Below are 22,836 nucleotides of genomic sequence, written 5' to 3' on the forward strand. Positions count from 1 at the left end.
AAGAGTCATCCAAGGGACATGTTCCCACCTGAAGTTGATCAGGGTTATGCTCCATCTGCTTTCACTTCTCATACTGTAAACTCTTTTTTTCACAGTCTATTTAGTGCCACATCTTTCACATTTGTGTGTGGTATTTTTTTTGTTTGTTTTTTTGGATGTGAATGTGCTGTTTAACATGTCCCCCAGGGGTGCCTGGCTGACTCAGAGCATGTGACTCAATCTTGGAACTGTAAGTTTGAGCCCCATGTTGAATGTAGAGTTTACTTTAAAAAATAGAAATAAAATGACCCCTAAGTGCACTCGAAGTGCTGTCTAGTGTTCCCAAGTGCACTAGGTTGTGATGTGTTAGATAAGCTTCATTCAAGTATGAGGTATACTACTGTTGGCAGTGAGTTCAGTGTGAGTTAATACATATTAAATAAGGTGCATTTATTTATTTAGTTAGTTAAGTAGGCTTCACACCCAGCAAGGAGCCCAGTATGGGGCTTGAACTCATGACTCTTGAGATCAAGACCTGAGCTGAGACCAAGAGTTGGATGCTTACCCGACTTAGCTACCCAGGCACCCCAAATAAGCTTTTTTTTTTTTTTTTTAATTTTTATTTATTTTTGAGAGAGAGAAACAGAATCTGAAGCCGGTTTCAGGCTCTGAGCTGTCCGCATAGAGCCCAACGCAGGGCTCAGACTCACAAAGATCGTGACCTGAGTCTAAGTCAAAAGTTTAACCAACTGAGCTACCCAGGTGCCCCCACATAAGCTGTCTTTAAACAGAAACACATGTTAAACATGATTATATATCAACTGGCTGATGAAAATGTGACCAGAGGCTTGCAGGAACTTAACCTATAGGAAAAATGGTTCAGTATTGGCTAATTCAGTATTTGTGGCAACTTTATAGAACAAACTACTATGAATAACAAGAATCAACTACTGTATAAGAGATTTGTTATACCAGTTCTTTTTATTATTATTATTATTTTAATTTTTCTTTATTTTTGAGAGGCAGAGAGAGACAGAGAGAGGGAGATACAGAATCTGAAGCAGGCTCCAGCCTCTGAGCAAGCTGTCAGCACAGAGCCCGACGCTGGGCCTGAACTCAGGAACAGTGAGATCATGACCTGAGCCGAAGTTGGATGCTCAACCAACTGAGCCATCCAGGCGCCCCTGTTATGCCAGTTCTGTGTTTTTGAAATATTGAAACTGTCTTGGAAACTCCCTAATCTCCTCTATAGATTCTTAAAGGTGGTGGAGCATCCTCATAGAGGTGGATGAATATGCTGATGAAAATTTTTTGTCCTCTCAGAGAGAATGACGGTAAAAATGCTAGAACTTGGAGGAATTCCTATAGGCCTGGTAAGATTCAACTTGCTTGCAATTTGATATTCAGCCCTTGACATTGATATCAAAAGATTCTAGAAGGGCTCTGTTCTGATAGAGGAATGGTAAAGTGTTCTAATCTTTGTCTCATCTTGATTATTGTATTTTCTCTTCACACTTTTTGTAGTCTTGTTTTTCTTGATTGTTTTGTTGACTAAGACTATTGAGAATTCTTAGGACAGATGGAGCCTGGCTTTTAGAAAGCATTACCTAATCGTTATTACCTGTGACTGGGTTTTAAAGAAACTGCCATTAAACTGAATATCCTTAAAGATAAAAATCACTGAATAAAATTAATGTGAATTTAACTTTTTTCCTAAATTTAATTAATTTAATTAATTTATTTTTTCAGGGATATAATTTGTCAAATTGACTTACATACAACACACAGTGCTCATCCTAACAAGTACCCTCAATGCCCATCACCCATTTTCCCTTCTCCTCCACTCCCCCATCCACCCTCAGTTTGTTCTCTGTATTTAAGAGTCTCTTGTGGTTTGCCTGCCTCCCTCTTTGTAACTATTTTTCCCCCTTCCCTTTCTCCAGGGTCTTCTGTTAATTTTCTCAAGATCCACATATGAGTGAAAACATATATCTGCTCTTCTCTGACTGACTTATTTCACTTAGCATAATACCTTCCAGTTCCATCCACATTGCTGCAAATGGCATGATTTCATTCTTTCTCATTGCCAAGTAGTATTCCTAACTTTCTCCCAAAATTTAACTAATTGACAAATTTATAACTACTCAACACAGCATTGCAGAAATTGAATTTAACATTATTAATGTAAGACTTGTTTTTCATATTTTAAAGCAAGCACTTAAGAATCATAAGCATTTTTTCTTTTTCAGTGTTTATTTAAAAGTTTTTAACATTTTTTCCATTTTTGAGAGACAGAGTGCTAGCGGGGGAGGGGCAGAGAAAGAGGGAGACACAGTATCTGAAGCAGGCTCCAGGCTCTGAGCTATCATGACAGAGCCTGATGGGGGGGCTTGAGCCCATGAACCATAAGATCCTGACCTGAGCTGAAGTCGGACGCTTAACTGACTGAGCCAACCAGGTGCCCCTATGAGCATTTTCAAAATGTTATATAGTTAGCTAGCTGTGAAAGATAGCTTTAATGGGGAAAACTGCAAGTCAATAAAAATGGACATTTATTAAAGTGGAAGATAATAGAGGGATCTTTTTTTAAAAAAATTTTCTTAATGTTTATTTTTGAGAGAGACCTAGAGTGTGAATGGGGAAGGGGCAGAGAGAGAGGGAGACACAGAATGTGAAGCAGGTTCCAGGCTCTGAGCTGTCAGCACAGAGCCCGATGTGGAACTTGAACCCATAAATGGTGAGATCATGACCTCAGGACACTCAACAGACTGAGCTACCCAGGTGCCCCAAAGATAAGAGAAGGATCTTTACATCAGACATTTCATATAGGTCTTGTTGAATTAGTAATACATACTTAGATTGCAAATGTCCATTAAAAATGAATAGTCATGTAGAGCTGAGATTATGTCTTAATGATGGTAAATGCATAGTACATAATATGTGCTCAATTAATGCTATCTTGGAATGAATCAGTCTAAGAATCTAAGTGGTCTGAGAATTATTTCTAAGCTCTCCAGTTGTAAGAATAACCAGGCTAATTTGGACCTCAGAATGCTATGTAGATACTTTCTCATCTCATTTCTTCTAAATCATCAGTCAACTAAGGGAATTTTTTTTGACTTGTGAAATTAGAAAGTTCAGGTTGTTTATCTGGCTTCAGGCAAAACTAAATCAGAGTATTTAAATGATGTCCTTTCAGGGCTTTTTTCCTTCTCTTGCTTGCCACTGAGAGTTTCAGCCTTAAATTTTTCTACTCTAGAGAGAATCCTATCTGTTTGGCTGTCTTCTCATTAGCCCTAGACCAGATCTCATGGAAGAACTATGATTGGTGATGCTTGTGTCATATACTGTGTGTGTGTGTATGTGTATGTGTGTGTACTGTGTATGTTGTGTACCTACAGGTATACATGTAGGTGGGCTCAGCCATGCTTCAATTAAGTGTATCATCACACATTTTTCACATTTATTTTATCGGTTCTGCAACTCATAAAAATGGAAACATACAGTATGCATTCCTTTGTGTCTCTTTGGCGAAACAGTATGCTTATGAGCTTTATATTGTTGTATGAACTTCCAGTTTGTTTATTTCATTGCTGTGTATATACAAATTATATACCTATTGTTGATGGGCATTTGAGTGGTCACAAATAATGCTGCTATGAACATTCTTGTACATGTCTTCAGATGTACATATGCATGCATTTTTCTCCATGTATATGTATTTCTTTTTTTAAAGTTTATTTTGAGAGAGAGAGAGGGAGGGGCATAGATGGAGAGGGAGAATCCCAAGCAGGCTCCACGCTGTCAGAGCAGAGCCTGATGTGGGACCGTATCCCACGAACTATGAGATCATGACCTGAGCTGAAACTAGGAGTGAGACACTTAACACCCTGAGCCATCCAAGTGCTCCCATGTGTATGTATTTCTATTGGGTATATACCTAGGATTGAAATGGTTGGGTCAGACAGTGTGTATTTATTAAGCTGTAGATGTTGCCAAACGGTTTTCCAAAGTGGTTGCATCATTTTACAGTAGCATATCAGAGTTCTGGATGTTCCACATTCTTGTCAATACTTGGTTTTGTCTTTTTTTAAAAATCTTGATCACTGTGATTTTGATTTCTGTTTCCTTGATGACTAATAAAGTAGAATGTTATTTCATGTTGATTGGCTAATTGAATCTCTGTGTGTGTGAAATGCCTGGTCAAGGCAATACTCCATTTAAAAAATATTAGGTTGTCTAATTCCTATTGGTGTATAGGAATTTTAAAAATATATTTTGGTCACAAATCCTTTCTTTGATCAAAATATGCGCTGCAAATATTTTTTCTCACTCTGGGGGTTACCTTTACATCCTCTTAATGGTGTATTTATTTATTTTTCGTTTTGAGAGAGAGGGGGAGAGAGAGAGAGAGAGAGAGAGAGAGAGAGAGCGAGCATGAGCAGGGGAGGGGCAGAGAAAGAGGGAGACACAGAATCTGAGCAGGCTCCAAGCTGTGAGCTGTCAGCACAGAGCCCAATGTGAGGCTTGAACTCACAAACCGAGATCATGACCTGAGCCAAAGTCTGCTGCTTAACCGACTGAGCCACCCAGGTGCCCCTCTTAATGGTGTCTTTTGCTGAACAGAGGTTCTGAATTAAAATATCCAATTGATACATTTTTTTCAAATACTGTTTTTTGGGAATGGTTTACGAAAATCTTTGCCTACTTCAAGATCATCAAGGATGTTTTCTTATTTTTTTTTGCTAAAAAGTAAAATTTTGGTAGGTGCTTGGGTAGCTCAGTCAGTTAAGCGTCAGGCTCTTAATTTCGGAACAGGTCATGATCTCACGGTTTATGGGACCCAGCCCTGTGTCAAGCCCTGCACTGACAGCACGGAGCCTGCTTGGGATTCTCTCTTTCACTTTGTCTCTCTAATAAACATTTAAAGTAAAGTTTTTTACTCTGCACATTTAGATCCATTGTGTGAATTGATTTTTATGTGTGGCATGAGGTAGTAGTCAAAACATGTTATTCCATATGGATATCCAGTTGACCCATTATAATCTGTTGAAATAACTTCTTTCTCCACTGTACTGTAGTTTCACCTTTGTCATAAGTCAGATGGCCATATTTGCTCATACCTCTGTTAGTTAAAGGTAAAAAGATGAGGAGGGGCACCTGGGTGGCTCACCTCAGGTTGTGATCTCCAGATCCTGAGATCAAGCCCTGCATAGGGCTCTGTGCTGAGTGTGAAGCCTGGGTGGCTCTGTCGATTGAGCATCCCACTTCGGCTCAGGTCATGATCTCACAGTCCATGAGTTCAAGCCCCGTGTTGGGCTTTGTGTTGATAGATCAGAGCCTGGAGCCTGCTTCAGATTCTGTGTCTCCCTCTCTCTCTGCTCCTCCCCTGCTCACACTGTCTCTCTCTCTCTCTCTCTCTCTCTCTCTCTCCCTCTCAAAATAATTAAATAAACTTTAAAATATTACTAAAATAAAGGTAGACTTGTTCCTTTTAAACATTTAAAAATATTGTGATGACTAAAATTCAAAGTAAATTCCAGAAGAAAAAATTTTGATCTTAAAAAATCTTTGCCCACGTTGTGTCAGTATTATATATTTAATAATAACTGGTTAATTACTTGCTTTTCATAAGTTTTCTATTCTAGGAGATAAATAAATACAGTGATGGGTACTTTCGGTATCAAGCCTTAGGCACTGCCAGTGTTTAGGCCTCACACCTCTCCATAGATGGATATCTTTTCTTTCTTAAAAAATTTTTTTTTAATCTTTATTTAGTTTTGAGAGAGAGAGAGTGTGGAGGAGGGGCAGAGAGAGAGGGAGTCACAGATCCAGAGGCTCCTGGGTCTGAGCTGTCTGCACAGAGCCCAACACGGGGCTCAAACTCATGAACAGTGAGATCATGACCTGAGCCAAAGTCAGAGGCTTAACTGACTGAGCCACCAGGCCACCCACTTTTCCCTCTTTATCAACACAGAGAAGGAATGACTTGGTAGGAGAGACTGAATGACTTACAGAGAAGTGTAAAACTCTTCTCTAGTTCTGTGTTAAATAATGTGATTCATCAAGCAAGAAACCTACTACAGAAAACAATAATCTGTCAAGATATCTTCTTTTGATTAGCACGGGGTTCTCACATATTTTGTAGAAGTATTCTAAAGTTGTTATGGATATTCTCAAGTAAATCTTAACTTCTGGAAAACATACTGTTAACTGCCATTTGGAGGAAGTATTAGCTTAAGATCATATATCATTTGTTTTCTAGATATAACCTATCTTATTTTCTCCTGGAAGAAGTTCTTTTTTCACAGTTTTATCATAGTGCAGAGAGCTAACAGAATCTCATGGATTGAACCCTGGTTTAAGCAGTAAGACCTAGGTTCCAGTTCTGACTCCATTAATTGTGTGATCATAGGTGTTCCTTGAGTTTGTTGCCACATATAGGAAATGAAGATGATGCCTAGCCTACTTTTGAAGTTATTGTGAAGGTATAATGAGAAAGTTCTTTTGTTATTGTAAAACACGGTATCAGTAGAGTGGTTAAGACTGTTCTGCCACTTGATTAGCTGCGTAATGTTGGGTGAAGCATTTAACTTTTAAGCCTCAGTTTTCTCATCTGTAAAATGGTAATAATGATAGTACTTGCTTCCATAGGTTTTTGAGAGTTTTAAATGAGGTAATGCAAATAAAGTATAGTGCCTGGCCTAGTGGACATAATAAATGTTAACAATTACAGTTATATACATTTACTGGTTATGCACTATATGTTGCGGGTACTTTATATAAATTCTTTTATTTAATTCTCAGGACAGTTCTGTGTGGTTGGAATGCTTTTTTCCCATTTCACAGATGAGGACTGAATATCATAGGTTAATCACTCAAGGTAACCAGTAAGTTGTTTAGTTGGATGGGGATCCAAAACTTGTGTCTTTTTCCCTCAGTATACCAGGTTGCCTTTCATGTATATGCTGTAGGTGCATCAACACTATATAGACAAATCACCTTTGATTCACGTTTACAGAGTTTTTCGAAGACTGAGTTTTGTGGATAATCCACTGTTTTCACAAATCTTCTTTCCCAGTCTTCCTAGGTTTCTTTAATTTGCTCAATAGGCCAGAACTGCTGCTACAAAAATAAACATGCTTTGTTGATATATAATTAAGAACAGTTAATGGTTTGTTTACAAACCACTAGACTCCTTGAGTCTGGCTGTGTTAGCTATTACAGAGTGACTTTAGATTGCACCACTTGAAAGGGAAAACTACTCTGAATTTATTATTTGTAAGAAGCTTACTTTAAGGTGAAGTGCAGAACTGTAATGACTTTATAGCTGAGAGAAAAAAGGTCATAAGATCCAGAAATGAACAAGTACCTAGCCTTAAGTATTTCTGGGTGAAGTTTCTTGATGTTGAGTCTGAGAAAGTAAGAAATAGTCATTATATTCAAAAGAAATCTGGAGTACTATACTGAGATTTTCTCCCCCCCTTTTTTAAAAATGAAGTCCATTTTTTGAACTTGGAAAACTAGTAAGAGACCTTTAAATTGTTCTTAGTCAAGGTATCTCCTATATAATTTCCTTTCACAGTTATCAAATGGGTACCATTGAAATGAACTCTTTCACTTGTTGCTACACACACACACACACACACACACACACACACACACAAAGTCTTTTTAGAGAAAGCGTTTCATTTTAGTTTATTTTTAATTTTTATTTATTTTTTAATGTTTATTTTTGAGAGAGAAGAGTGCAAGTGGTGGAGGGGCACAGAGAGGGGGACAGAGGATTAGAAGCAGGGTCTGTGCTGACAGCAGAGAGCCCAGTGAGGGGCTCCCACTCATGAACTATGAGATCATGACCTGAGCCAAAGTTGGATGCTTAACTTACCAAGCCACCCAGGCACCCCTATGTGTTTATTTAAAATCCATTAAAAAAATTTTTTTTTCGCGTTTATTTATTTTTGAGAGACAGAGACAGAGCACGAGCAGGGGAGGGGCAGAGAGAGAGGGAGACAGAGAATCTGAAGCAGGCTCCAGGCTCTGACCTGTCAGCACAGAACCTGACTCGGGGCTCAAATTCACAAACTGTGAGATCATGACCTGAGCTGAAGTTAGTTGGATGCTTAACCAACTGAGCCGCCCAGGCGCCCCTTAAAATCCATTTTTATTTTTTTATTTTTTATTTATTTATTTTTAAAAAATTTTTAACGTTTATTTATTTTTGAGACAGAGAGAGACAGAGCATGAATGGGGGAGGGGCAGAGAGAGAGAGACACACACACACAGAATCGGAAGCAGGCTCCAGGCTCTGAGCCTTCAGCCCAGAGCCCGACGCGGGGCTCAAACTCATGGACCGCGAGATCGTGACCTGAGCTGAAGTTGGACGCTTAACCGACTGAGCCACCCAGGCGCCCCTTAAAATCCATTTTTAAAAGACAGTTTTCATGTAAATGTTTGTGTATTTGGGACTAAAAGATTTTCTATTGACAAGTCATCTGTGAAGTTGAATTTATAAATTAATGGGAAAATAATACAGCATTTATGAATTTTATCAACACCTGGGAATTTATCTTCTATGTGGAGTTAGACACAGGTGTTTATGAAAAATAATTCGTTGTGTGTTTGTAGTTCACAGGAACACTGTCTTTCAAACTTTAATTCTTCTAACTTTATTGTTTTTGTTGTATGTGGGTATAATCCATATAAATTCCTTACTTTAGACTTTGACTTTTTTGCCTAGCCTCAATTAAAATATTAAAAGAAATTTTTTTTAATGTTTATTTATTTTTGAGAGAAATAGAGTGCAAGCAGGGGCAGAGCAGAGAGAGGGAGAAACAGAAACTGAACCAAACTCCAGGTTCTGAGCTGTCAGTACAGAGCCCGACTGTACTGGGGCTCAAACTAACTAACTGTGCGATATGACCTGAGCTGAAGTTGGATGCTTAACCAACTGAGCCACCCAGGCACCCCATCTCTCTTTTCCTTTCTTTCCTTTTTCAGGACTGTATGGTTAAGCATCCTACTCTTGATTTTGGCTCAGGTCACAATCCCATGGTTCGTGGGATTGAGCCCCGTGTCAGACTCTGTGCTGGCATCACGGAGCCTGCTTGGAATTCTCTCTCTCTGTCTCTCTCTCTTTCTCTCTCTCCCCCCTCCCTCTCTCTCTCCCCCCTCCCCATTTCTCTACTCCTCACCCGCTCCTGCTATCTCTTTCTCTCAAAATAAATAAATAAACTTAAAAAAAAAAAAAAGAAGCTAAGGTTTTAACCTGTATTCCTGAAAAGGTGTTTTTATTTTTTAGGTATATTTTGGAATAACTATATTGACGAGTAATTTACTGCACGATAATTTAAAATATGCAATTTGATATGTTTTCATATATGTATATACTGTGCAGCCATCACCACAATCAAGGTAATGAACATAGCCATCTCTCCTCAAATTTCTTCTTGCCTTTTTGTAATCTCTTCCTCTTGTTTTTCCTCCCCCACCCTTACTTGACCCAGGCAACCACAGTGATCCATCCTCTTTTTGTCACTATAGGTGTGGAGGTGGATTGTTGCCAAATGCCTTTTTCTGTATTTGCATTGGAGATCTTACGGTTTTCTTTTTTAGTCTGTTAATAGAGTGAACTATATTGAATCAACCATATGTACATATAAACCACTCTTATGTTTTGGAGCTAAACATCATTTGATCGTGATGTATTATCCTTTCATACAGGCCTACCTCAGCGAACACTTCAATAAAGTAAATATCTCAATAAAGCAAGTCAAATGAATTTTTTGTTTTCCATTGTATATAAAAGTTATATTTATACTATACTGTAGTATATTAATTGTGTAATGGCATTATGTCTACAAAAACAATGTATATGCCTTAATTTAAAAATGCTTTGTTAAAAAATGCTACCCATTACCTGAGCTTTCAGTGAGTGATAATCACTTATTACACATCATTCTAACATAGAATGTAATAAAAAAGTTGGAAATACTGGGAGAATTACCAAAATATGACACAGAGACAGAAAATGAGCAAATGCTGTTGGGAAAATGGCACCAATAAATTTGTTTGAGTCAGAGTTGCTACATACCTTCAATTTGTAAAAATGTAGTATCTGCGTAGCACAGTAAAGCCAAGTGCAGTACTATGAGATATGCCTGTGTGTTGTTGGAATCAAAAAAATTTGTTTAGAATTTTGCATCTGTGTTCATGAGGAGTATGGGTTTATAGTTTTGTTTTCTTGTGGTGTTTGTGTCTGGCTTTGATATCAGAGTAATGCTGGCCTCATAGAATGAGTTGAGAAAGTATTCTTGTTCAATTTTCTTGAAGAGTTTCAGTAGATTGGTATTTCTTCCTTAAATGCGTAATATGTAGTATAGTCAGAATTCACCAGTGAAGCCCCCAAGGCCTTGTGTTTTACTTGTTAGTAAGTTTTTAACTGCAGTTTCTTTAGATATATTTAATGTATCCATTTCTCTTTGGGTGCGCTTTGGAAGTTTCTGCACTTTCAAGGAATTTGTCCATTTCATCTAACTTATTTACTTTGTTGACATGAAGTGATTTATAATCTCTTTTAAAAATTGATATGGCATAAAAATTGAGATATAATAAAATCCACCCTTATTTTAAAGTGTACAATTCAGTGATTTTTAGTATATTCACAAAGTTGTGCAACCATTACCAGTATCTAATTGCAGAATACTTTTTTATTTTTAATGTTTGTTTTTGAGAGAGAGAGCACAAGCAGGGGTAGGGGTAGAGAGAGAGAGGGAGACATAGAATTCAAAGCAGGCTCTAGGCTCTAGGCTCTGAGATGTCAGCACAGAGCCTGACATGGGCTTGAACCCATGAGCTGTGATATCATGACCTGAGCCGAAGTCAGATACTTAACCAACTGAGCCACCCAGGCGCCCCCAGAATACTTTTATCACTCTAAAAAGAAACGGCTACCTGGGTGGCTCAGTCGGTTAGGCATCAGCGTTCACCCAAAGCGATGATCTTGCCGGTCCTTAGTTCGAGCCCTGCGTAAGCCTCTGTGCTGACAGCTCAGAGCCTAGAGCCTGCTTCAGACTCTCTGTCTCCCTCTCTCTCTCTCTGCTCCTCCCCCACTCACACTCTGTGTCTTTCTCTCTAAAATAAATAAACATTAAAAAAAAATAAAAAGAAACATTATACCCATTAGCAATCACTTTCAACCATTTCCTCCCACCTCCAGTCTCTGCAGAGTCACTAATCTCCTTTTTGTCTCTATGAATTTGTCTGTTCTAGATGTTTTATATCCGTGGAATCATACAGTATGAGACCTTTTGTGACTGCCTTTTTTTGCTTAGCATAATAATGTTTTTACGATTTATCCATGTGATAGCATGTATCAGCACCTCACCCCTTTTTATGGCTGAAAAATATGCCGTTGTAGACTAAATTTTTTTTTTTATCGTTCAGCAGTTTATGGACATTTCAGTTACTTCCACTTTTTGCCTATTATGAGTAATGCTGCTGTGAACATTTGGGAACAAGTTTTTGTGTGAAACCTGTATCCTTTTTCTTGCCTTTGTATCCAGGAGTGTAATTCCTGGGTCGTAGGGTAATTCTATGTTTAACTTACTGAGGAACTGCCGAACTTTTCCAAAGCAGCTAGCTGCACCATTTTGTATTCCCGCTACCAGTTTTATGTTATGCCACATTCTTGCCAACACTTGTGTTATCCATCTTTTTATTACCTTTATTTTAATGGGTATGAAGTGGTATCTCATTGTGGTTCTTACTTGTATTTCCCTGATGGCTACTGATGTTCAGCATCTTTTTATGTTCTTATTGGCTATTTGTACATCTTCTTTGCAGAAATACCTGTTCAAGTCCATTGCCAATTTTTAAATTAGATTGTCTTTTCGTTATGTTGTAAAGGTAGAATTTTATAGACCAGTGATTTGCAAATACTTTTTTCTCATCGTTTGGGTTGTCTTTTCATGATCTTGATGGAGTTCTTAGAAGCATAAAATGGTTTGATTTTGAGGATTCTAGCTTATCTGTATTTTTTTTTACTTTTGATTTTAAATTTTTAATTGTAGAATATACATAACATAAAATCGACCATTTTAATCATTTAAAAAAAACGTTTATTTATTTATTTTGAGAGAGCGTGATCAGGGGAGGGGCAGAGGTGAGAATCCCAAGCAGGCTTTTCACTATCAGAGCAGAGCCTGATGCAGGGCTCAACCTCATGTACTGTGAGATCATGACCTGAGTCAAAATCAAGAGTCAGATGCCCGACTGAGTCACCAGAGGCACTCTTAACCATTTTTGAGTGTACAGTTTAGTGGCATTAAGTATATTCATGTTGTTGGACAAGCCATTACCACCATTAATCTCCAGAACTTTTTTCATTTTGCAAACTATAACTCTGTACCCATTACACAATAACTCCAGTTTCCCCCTTTTCCTAGTCCCTGGTAACCACCATTCTGTTTTCTCTCTCTATGAATTTGACTACTCGAGGCACCTCATTTATAGGTAGAATCATACAGTATTTGTTCTGGGTTGCTTTATGCTTTTACTGTCAAATGTAAAAAAACTTTTATCCAGGGTCATAAGATTTATACTTATGTTTTCTTCTAAGAATGTTATTTTGGCTTCTACATATAGGTCTTTGATTCTTTTCGAGTTAATTTTTATATATCACATAAAGTAGAGGTCTAACTTCTTTTGCATGTGGATATCCAGTTGTTTCAGCACCATTTGTTGGAACGATTATTCTTTACCCATTAATTTGTCTTGGTACCCTTGTTAAAATAAATATCTTTTAAGTATAGAATCTATAGTAATATTACTAATTTCTTATCTAAAAATTGGTGATTTGTATTTATTTTTACCTAGTCAGTCTGGCTAGAGATTTATTAGATTTGTTGATTTTTCTTAAAGAACCAGCTTTTGGTGGGGCGGTGGGGTTCCTGACTGGCTCAGTTGGTAGAGCATGTGACTCTTGATTTCAGGGTTGTGAGTTCAAGCTCCATGTTGAGTGTAGAGCCTACTTTATTTATTTTTTTTTTTGTTTGTTTTAATTTTTTTTTTTTCAACGTTTTTTATTTATTTTTGGGACAGAGAGAGACAGAGCATGAACGGGGGAGGGACAGAGAGAGAGGGAGGCACAGAAGTGGAAACAGGCTCCAGGCTCCGAGCCATCAGCCCAGAGCCTGACGCGGGGCTCGAACTCACGGACCGCGAGATCGTGACCTGGCTGAAGTCGGACGCTTAACCGACTGCGCCACCCAGGCGCCCCTAGAGCCTACTTTAAAAAACAAAACAAAATTAAAAAAAAAAAAAAAACTCCGTTTCTTGAAAAAGAAAAAACAAAGGACCACCTTTTGATGTATAAATTTTTCTGCGTTCTTTTATGTTGGTTATTATTTATTTATTTATTTATTTATTTTTGCCTTTTCTTTATTATTTCTTGTTTTTATATGATTATATTTTCTTTTTCCAGTTTCTTAAGGCAGAGGCTTGATGTCATTGAGTTGAGACCTTTTGTCTTTACTAATGTATGCTTACTGCTGTAAATTGTCCTGTAAGTACTGCTTTTGCTGTATCTAACAGATTCTATTTTTTTCTTTTATTTTTTTAATGTTTGTTTATTTTTAAAGGAGAGAGACAGCAAGCATGAGTAGGGAAAGAGCAGAGAGAGCAGGAGTTACAGAATCCAAAGCAGGCTCCAGGCTCTGAGCTGTCAGCACAGAGCCTGACGCAGGGCTTGAACTCACAAACTGTGAGATCATGACCTGAGCCGAAGTCGGATGCTCAACCAACTGAGCCACCCAGGCGTCCCCTCACAGATTTTAATATGTTGTAGTTTTGTTTTCATTTAGTTCTATAATTCTCTAATTACTCTTTTGACTTTTTTTTTCTTTGACTTTTATGGGTTATTTGAGATATTTGGGGATTTTTGAGATATATTTTTATTACTCATTTCTAATTTAATTCCTTTGTAGTCAAATTATGTGTTTTGAATCCTATAAAATTTATTATTCTTTCCAAATAACTTTTTTCAAATAATTTAAAACTACTTTTAAACTGTTTTTAGACTATTTACAATTGAAGGGTTACTATAAAGTGACTCTTGATATAGGTAAGTTTAAACCTGCTACTTCCTTCCTATTTGTTTTTTGTTTCTTCTACATGTTCTTTATTCTCTTTTTCCTTTTGTTCTGCCGTATTTTGGATTTTTAAAAAATTATTTTATTTCCTTTGTTGGCCTATTAACTATCACATGTGTTTCATTTTGTTTTTCTTTTATTTATTTTTTTCGAAGTTTATTTATTTTGAGAGACCGAGAGTGCAGGCAGGGAAGGGGCAGAGAGAGGGAGAGGGAAAATTCCAAGTAGTCTCTGTGCTGTGGCACAGTACCTGACACGGGGTCTATCCAATGAACTGTGAAATCATGGCCTAAGCGAAAATCAAGAGTTGGACGCTTGACTGAGACACCCAGGTGCCCAGTTTCTGTTTTTTTTTTTTTTTTTAAATGGTTGCTTTAAGTTTTATAGTATAATCTTTAATTTATCACATGCATCTTGACATGTGGTATTATACCACTTCACATGTAGTATTAGAGTCTCTTGGGTCTTGTGCTACTACAGTTTACTTCCATTTATGTTATAAATTTCGCAATGTATTGGTATCATTTTTGGTTGAAACAGTCAATTTTCTTTTAAAGAGATTTAAAAACTAAGGGGAAAAATCTTTATATTTAGTCTCATTTACCATTTCTTGTGCTTTTCATTCCTTTGGATAGATCCAGACTGCCACCTATTACCTTTTTCCTTCTGTAACTTCCTTTAACATTTCCTATAGTGCGTGTCTGTTGGATTCTTTTTAACATTTACAATTTGAGATCATCTTTACTTCATCTTAGTTTTTGAAAGATATTTTCTCTGACAGTTGAATTCTTAGTTGATAGTTTTTTTTCAATACTTTAAAGATTAAATTTCACCTCTTTAACCTCTTTGATCTTTAGGTTTATAATTTCCGTGAGATTTGTAAAGTTTTGGGACATTATTTTTTTCAGACTCTTTCCTACTTTTATCCATATACTGAGATGCTTGATATCCTACAGCTTATTTATGCTTTTTTTTCAGTCTTGTGTTCCTGTTTTGTATAGTGTCTGTTGCTAGGTCTTCCTGTTCATTGACACTTTCTTTGCAGTGTCTAATCTGCTGTTAATCCCAAACAGCATTTTTTATTACGAGAACAATCAAATTTTTATTTTTTTATTAAAAAAAAGTGTACTTACTTATTTTGAGAGACAGAGTGTGTACATGTGTGCCAGCCAGGGAAGGGGAGAGAGAGAATCTCAAACAGGCTCCATGCTGTCAGCATGGAGTCCGACATGGGGCTTGATCTGACAAACCACAAGATCATGACCTGAGCAGAAAATAAGAGTCAGCTGTTCAACTGACCACTCAACCAACTGAGCTGCCCAGGCACCCCTTCATCTGCTTTTTTGAATGTATGAACTACGTTTATGATAAGTGATTTAATGTTCTTGTCTGGTAAATCTATCATGTATGGATCATTTTCTGTTGATTGATTTTTGGCATTATGAGTGGTATTTTCCTTCTTTGCATGTCTTCTAATTTTTTTTTAATGTTTATTTTGAGAGAGAGAGGGTGTGCATGAGTGTGAGCAGGAGAGGGGGAAGAGAGAATTCCAAGCAGGCTCCACATTGACAGTGCATAGCCTGACACAGGTCTCGAACTCATGAACTAACTGTGAGATGATGACCTGAGCTGAGATCAAGAGTCAGATTCTTAAAATTTTTTTTTTTCAACGTTTTTTATTTATTTTTGGGACAGAGAGAGACAGAGCATGAACGGGGGAGGGGCAGAGAGAGAGGGAGGCACAGAAGCGGAAACAGGCTCCAGGCTCTGAGCCATCAGCCCAGAGCCTGACGCGGGGCTCGAACTCACGGACCGCGAGATCGTGACCTGGCTGAAGTCGGACGCTTAACTGACTGCGCCACCCAGGCGCCCCAAGAGTCAGATTCTTAACCGAGTGAACTACCTACCTAGGTGCTACCCCTCCCCCCTTTTTAAGATTTTATTTTTAAGTAATCTTTATACCCCAGATGGGGCTTGAACCCACAACCCCAAGATCAAGGTCCAGAAGTTCCTTAGGTGTTTGAAAACCAATAAGCTAAAGCACTTCACAGGCGTAATCTCTTCTGAACTTCACAGTAAGCCTGAGAAATACACTACTCCTGTTTTATAGATGAGGAAATGAAGCAAAGAAGAGTGAAGTGGCTTACTCATGGTCCGATAGTTGTTAGTTATATTTGATGATAAGGAATCATATTTCTGTCTCCTATCAAACCTGATGCTTCTGTTACCTCTCTGTTGACTATGAAATAGGCTTATCTCTAAAGTCTGTTAAACATACCCCAAAACACTGAATCTGTGGTTCCAAACAACTTAGGGATCCAGAAAAGTGTGCTTTTCTTTGTTTATACTTTGCACCAAATATTCGATTTAGCTCTCTATAGCAACTGACTGTGATAAGCTAAATTGTCTAGCAAAGGTGTTTCTGTCCCAGACCATTATCTTAATCCTTTGAATGTCCTTGTTTGTTTCTTTTAAAATCATTTAAAGACCTGGAATAGTGCACAATTTAATATTTTCATTTATAACAACTGAAGAATTTAATACTTTCATTTATAACAACTGTACTAATATGAGTCCATAGTGTAACTTCTGTTTTGAATTTTTTCCAAGTTTTATAAAATTAAAAAATATTTTCAGTGTCTTATAATTTAGGTTGCATTTAGCTCTCAGACTTCACAGTTTTGTAGTAAGTTGTGTAGCTTATAACTTTGTTTAATCAGAACTGGTAATATTTGCTAGTGAGATTTTCTGTAGTCTTTTGAAGTGATTTCATATGTGCCATGAATCTTAGATCCTGCAATCTATTTAACAGAGTAGTACCAGTGTTAGACTACAAATACTAGGAAAAGTAATTCTTTTCAGTCAAGATTGGTTTTGGATTTGCTTTTGGAATTCTTGAATAGTCAGTTGATTTTATTAGTATGTGAAAACAAGCAAAGCTCTGTAGCCAGGAATAAATAAGAAGGCCTTAGGAATAGGATTTAAATGGTTTGTTTTCCATTTTGGATGCTTTTAAAAGACAAAATAGCTAAGTTTTTCAAACTTATGGAAGTTACTATAGTTAAATAATTCAAACAAAAAATGGTCACAAATCAAACTAGTTTATCTGCTACATTTGAAATGCTATAGTGAATGAGAGAATGCAATGTAGGGAATATAAGAAGTTTGGCTAATTTAATTTGCTTGTTATAAAAGACTTCATAGCAACTTTTTTTTTTTTTTTTTTTTTTTTTTTTTTTTTTTTTAAATTTTTTTTTCCAACGTTTTTTATTTATTTTTGGGACAGAGAGAGACAGACAGAGCATGAACGGGGGAGGGGCAGAGAGAGGGAGACACAGAATCGGAAACAGGCTCCAGGCTCCGAGCCATCGGCCCAGAGCCCGACGCGGGGCTCGAACTCACGGACCGCGAGATCGTGACCTGGCTGAAGTCGGACGCTTAACCGACTGCGCCACCCAGGCGCCCCTCATAGCAACTTTTAAATTTGGGAATACTTGGATCTGTGTTAATTTTTTTTATGACATTGTTTATCATTTGAAACAAATGAATAAACTCGTTTTAAGTGCTTGATAGATATCAGTTTCTTAATCACTATTTACTCTTTCTCTGTTTTCATTGAAACATAATTGATATAACATATTAATTTCTACTCTATTGTAATGAAACTTTTTACTGATAAGATCTGGCAGGTTGACAGATCAATTTTATCCATAAAACAAGTATAAGGCTATCTGCATTTTCTGTATAGATTAAAAAAATTTTTTTTTTAATGTTTATTTTTGAGAGCTAGAGAGAGCACAAGTTGGGGAGGGGCAGAGAGAGAGGGAGACACAGAATCCGAAGCAGGCTCCAGGCTCTGAGCTGTCAGCACAGAGCCTGATGAGGGGCTGGAACTCACAGACCACGAGATGGTGACCTGAGTCAAAGTCGGACACTTTTAGCCGACTGAGCCACCCAGGTGCCCGTCTGTGTAGATTTTTGCTCTTTCTTTTTATTACATAAGAATTTGGAATGGCACACAATGGTAAATCATTTAAGAATGATATTCATAGGTTTATTTCTATGATATATATGAATGAGTTTTTTGTAGCTCATGTTTTTCTTTTAATAAACTGGTTGAAATGATTTAAAGTTTTACATAATGCTTTTTGTCATGATAATAAACACATTGGTGTGTTTCTCAGAGTTGTAATCTATAAGTCTTATGTTTTTAAGAAGCTTACTTTTAGGGAATGTTTGGATAGCTTCATCTTGATTTATTTCTTCACTTATTTTGTCACGTGTATTTTCTATTTACTTCCAAAATAATATTCACAAACTATTCATAGAGGGATAATCTAAACAAGACAAAATCATTACTTTAGAGGATATGGAATGTTTTAAAGTCACATTTAAGAGAAAGTCATGATCTTTTTTACTGCATTCTTTAAAAATATTTTTTTTTAATGTTTATGTATTTTTGAGAGAGAGCGTGCACATGAGCCGGTGGGGGCTGGGGGGCGGGGTGCAGAGAGAGAGGGAGACACAGAATCCAAAGCAGGCTCCAGGCTTCAAGCTGTCAGCACAGAGTCCAATGAAGGGCTCTAACCCACAAACCGTGAGATCATGACTTGAGCCAAGTCGAATGCTTAACCAACTCAGCCACCTAGGTGCCCCTATTCCCTAATACTATTATAAAACACATATGAAAAATTCTTTTGTATTAATCCCTGAGCAAATTATAGGCTTCTGGGAAATGAGGTATGTCTTCATTAGTAGTCAGAAAAGGAATCTAAGGAGCTCTTAAATTTGTAAGAATTTTAATTTAGAATTAGATTTTGAAATGTTTTATGTGGGTACTCTGAGAAGCATTTGTAAGATTGTTAGCAACTCATCTTAGTCTATTGAAGATAACACATATTTTGTAGGCTAATATGAGGAATTATTTGTGAAATTGATAGAAAATGCAGTGTGTTGTCTAAGTGTTTGGAAATACCGTTTTTGTCCACAAATCTGTAAACAGTAACACATCCATAGTGACTATATTGTGGTTTCCCTTCACAGATACCAAGTTGTGCTAGTACATCCATATAAATAATTAATACCTGAAGTCTCAATGTAACATGGACATTAACAGTGATGACAAATAAATACAGACGCTTGGGAATCAAATACTAGGCGAAAAACACTTTTAAAAAGGTAAGAAAATAAGTAATCTTAATTAAGGCCAAGTGGGCTTTAGTTAGTAGAAGCCATTGACCAAAATTTCTTTTTCAGTGTATCAGGCTTTTAAGAAACATGTCTGGGTAATCCTGTGTATCTTAATACTGGTAGAACTCAGCTGTAAGTATCAGTTCTTGTGTGAAATGAACGTTGCAGATATCCTTGCCTGGTAAATATCATAACAAAAGAGGTTCCTATAGTGAACACCCAGTCCACAATGGGTAGTAAGGTGGCTTACTAGAACTTTGAATAGAGTGCTAGAATGGGAGTGTCCATGTATACTCAGACACATCTTAAATTGTGCATCCTGCCTCTGATGATTGCCACCCCCACCACATACTTATAGAATGTAATGTTTTGCTATGTTTGTGAAAGGCGTTCAGGTTTGGATATAAAGGAGTTGGCAGTTGGAGTCTTTGTTGTAAGAAGAGTGAATTTTCAAGTCAAGGGTTACTTTTTGTAGGATTGTGTTTGCGCTGTGCACCCTCCTGTTAATTTAGCATATTTCTTAATGCAGTATTAAATGATTTTGTTTAGACATTTTTCCTACCTTGTGTTTTTCAAGAATTTACAGGGCACATTTGGGAGAGGTTGCATCTGTAGATATTAGATGTTAGTACTGATCTCCTAGCTGATTAAAACTGTAATCTTTTTATATTTAGTAGGCAGTAACTCTAGATTACAAGGTTTGTTAACTGTATCAGTTTTATTTATTTATTTATTTTTTCAACGTTTTTTATTTATTTTTGGGACAGAGAGAGACAGAGCATGAATGGGGGAGGGGCAGAGAGAGAGGGAGACACAGAATCGGAAACAGGCTCCAGGCTCCGAGCCATCAGCCCAGAGCCTGACGCGGGGCTCGAACTCACGGACCGTGAGATCGTGACCTGGCTGAAGTCGGACGCCCAACCGACTGCGCCACCCAGGCGCCCCAACTGTATCAGTTTTAAAATTGTAATCCTTCACTGAAAATAGTGTCACTTTTAGAATATTTACTTTCGTGTTTATAATAAAGGGACAATCTGTCATAAACATTGCTAGTCTTTTCTTGTGTTCTTCCTTTTTTCTAAATGGGCACTCATAATAATATTTAGCAAGATTCTCTGAAAAGGATATCATAATACATTATTATAAAGTAAAATTCTTAATTAACCAGCCTGTCCAAGAAATGGAGTGTAATTAGATTAATTAAAATATCTGGCCAACTGGGTACTTACTAAAAGAAAATCCTTACTGTTTTTGTCCTAACTGAAAATCCATAAGCCAAAAATAATAAAGTTTCTCTTTGTAATAGAGTCTTAGGGCACTTAAGTAATCATCAAGGTTACCATATATGGATATTTGAAGACTTAGTTGATTCTTTGGTGTGCATAACTTACATTATTTTTGTTGTTCAGTCCCCAGTTTTTCATATTTGAAGGCCAAAGCTTGGGAAGGCCTCTAGAATAAGAGTAATAGATTATATATTCTTAATTATATCTTGTTAAAGGCAGTCTTTGGGTCACCTCAAAAAAATATTGCTGTAGACTCTAGGAAAGAATGGAGTCACATTTTGATGCAAACTAATAATGAGTTGTTATAAGGATTTGGTATATTTCAAGCTCTTTTTGATTTGTTTTTGTTGGTTTTTAAAAATTCTTTTGTGGTTCCTTAGTATCTCTGAGACTATGGAGTTACTAAGAAGTATCAAAGATGTTATTTTGAATAGATACTCTGTTACCTACTATTTCCTCTTATTATAGGTGGGGTAAATCTGTTAGCATAAGTTAATTTGTTTCTTTAAATTTTTTTTATTATTTTATTTTAACGAAAGGAATTTAGGAGGTTCTAGTATTCTCCATGGCTGAAGCTGAGAGTCTGAAACCCTGATGCTTAAGCTCTATTCTAGATCATAGCTCCAACTCCTTCAGGATATAAGGAAAAGATAATATTTCCACAATGATAGATCTTTGGTTGTTCAGGTAAGTTATTTAGTTTTGCAGTAGTGAAGACAACTGTAGTTTTGTTTTGTTTTGTTTTTCTTTTTGGTGGGGATGGTTACTTGTTATATTTCTGTATGTCTGCATGGCAAATTGTATAGTCTGGCTGGCAGTTCATAGGAGTGTGGAGCTATAGGCAATGGGTTAGGGATGAAATATTTTCCCACTCTTCCCGTTAGGGGTATAAACGAAGTGCCTAAGTATGTTGGAACTCTAGAGTATTATACCTATCTTTGACTCCTAGGTATTTTTGATTCAAGGGGCTTTATGAAATTGCTTGATTTCTGTTTCTCACCGGTTTTCTTTTTAAGTATGTATTCATTCAGCTTTCTATCTATGTATCTATCTGTCATCTATATCCATCTCTCTTAATGGGGAAGAAAGAAGAGATCCCTTTGTACGAGGTAGTGTATAATAGAATCTATAGTTTCAAAAAGGCAAATATTAAGAACTTTAATTTGAAATCCATAGGTGGGTCCCCGGGTTTCACTCTCCTACTTTTAACTTTATAGTGATAATTGCTCAACTGAAGAAATTTGTCGTAGAAGAATTGTATGACAAGGGTAGTCTGAACCATTACTAAACAATTTGTGTTTTTGTTTTAGACAGAAGGATCCTATGGTAACACTGATCAATTGTTCTTGTTTTTGCCTTTCACTTTGGTTTGATATCATGACCAGTTTGGTAAAAATTGTTCAATTAATAAAACTTAATATTGTGATAGTAAATATCAGCTAGAACATTGGTGTTAATGGAGGATTGCCAGTCCCTCAATTCCCAAAATGCACCATACCATACTATTTTGGTAATTATAGTGGAGCAAAAGGTTATATGCATTATTTTTGAATACCTTTTTGAGATTTCTTATAAGTGGGTGATAGAGTAGTATTCCATTAGGTGGACCATTTTAATTTAATGTTTATTATTCCTTTTAGTTCATATTGATGCAGTTTGCAGATATGATCACAGGGGCTGGACATTTATGATGTGAAACACTGCTGATACTGTTTCAGGATCCTACAGTTAGATTTGAGGTAAAAGTAGATTCAAATTTCGGGGAAGATAGTTCAGCAGCAAATAAATGGGTGAGATGTTAGACGTATAGGTAGGATTTGGGGTTTAATATGAGTAGACAGGCTGAAATTTGGTTGACTGTCCTTGATGTGCTCTCCAATAGGATAAGAGCTTTGAGGGTGGGAGTCAGAGGAAAAGAGTCTGTTTAATTCTGGTGATTGATCATATTCTCTTCCCTCTATTCTAGAAAGTGCCATATTCATTAGTTGGTAGATAAAATATAGGAACTACATTCTAGTTGCTAGATTCAGTTTTGCCATAGGAATTTGTTAACTAACAATTTCCCTTAATTCTGAAACAAGAGTGATTGAATTGGGTGCTGGCTAAGATTTTCACCATGTGCCTCCTATTTAGTTAACTAGCAAGGTTATTTTCTGAGATTCTTAGCTTATAAACAAGTCCCTTTCTGTTCCCTTAGTAATTTAATATTTGGCAGGAATATAATTTTATGC

The 22,836-nt window shown here is 36.8% G+C and overlaps 1 protein-coding gene across 5 annotated transcripts in view; it reads left to right on the plus strand.

The window, feature by feature from the left end:
• Positions 1 to 22,836, plus strand: part of ZZZ3 (zinc finger ZZ-type containing 3) — a 106,710-nt gene that overhangs the window by 22,616 nt on the left and 61,258 nt on the right. For 3 of the 5 annotated variants that reach the window (XM_058716918.1, XM_058716922.1, XM_058716923.1), the window contains 2 exons: positions 19,173 to 19,307; positions 21,145 to 21,292. Coding sequence is in view for 1 of the 5 variants with exons in the window: in XM_058716923.1 (XP_058572906.1) it covers positions 21,270 to 21,292 (23 nt within the window). In the remaining 4 variants the exon portion in view is untranslated. Of the gene's footprint in view, positions 1 to 19,172; positions 19,308 to 21,144; positions 21,293 to 22,245; positions 22,345 to 22,836 lie in introns of those variants that run through there. The other 2 variants (XM_058716920.1, XM_058716921.1) reach the window with 2 other exon arrangements.

This window comes from Neofelis nebulosa, chromosome 2 (genome assembly GCF_028018385.1).
Source record: "Neofelis nebulosa isolate mNeoNeb1 chromosome 2, mNeoNeb1.pri, whole genome shotgun sequence".
In the NCBI taxonomy this organism is placed as follows: Eukaryota; Metazoa; Chordata; class Mammalia; order Carnivora; family Felidae; genus Neofelis; species Neofelis nebulosa.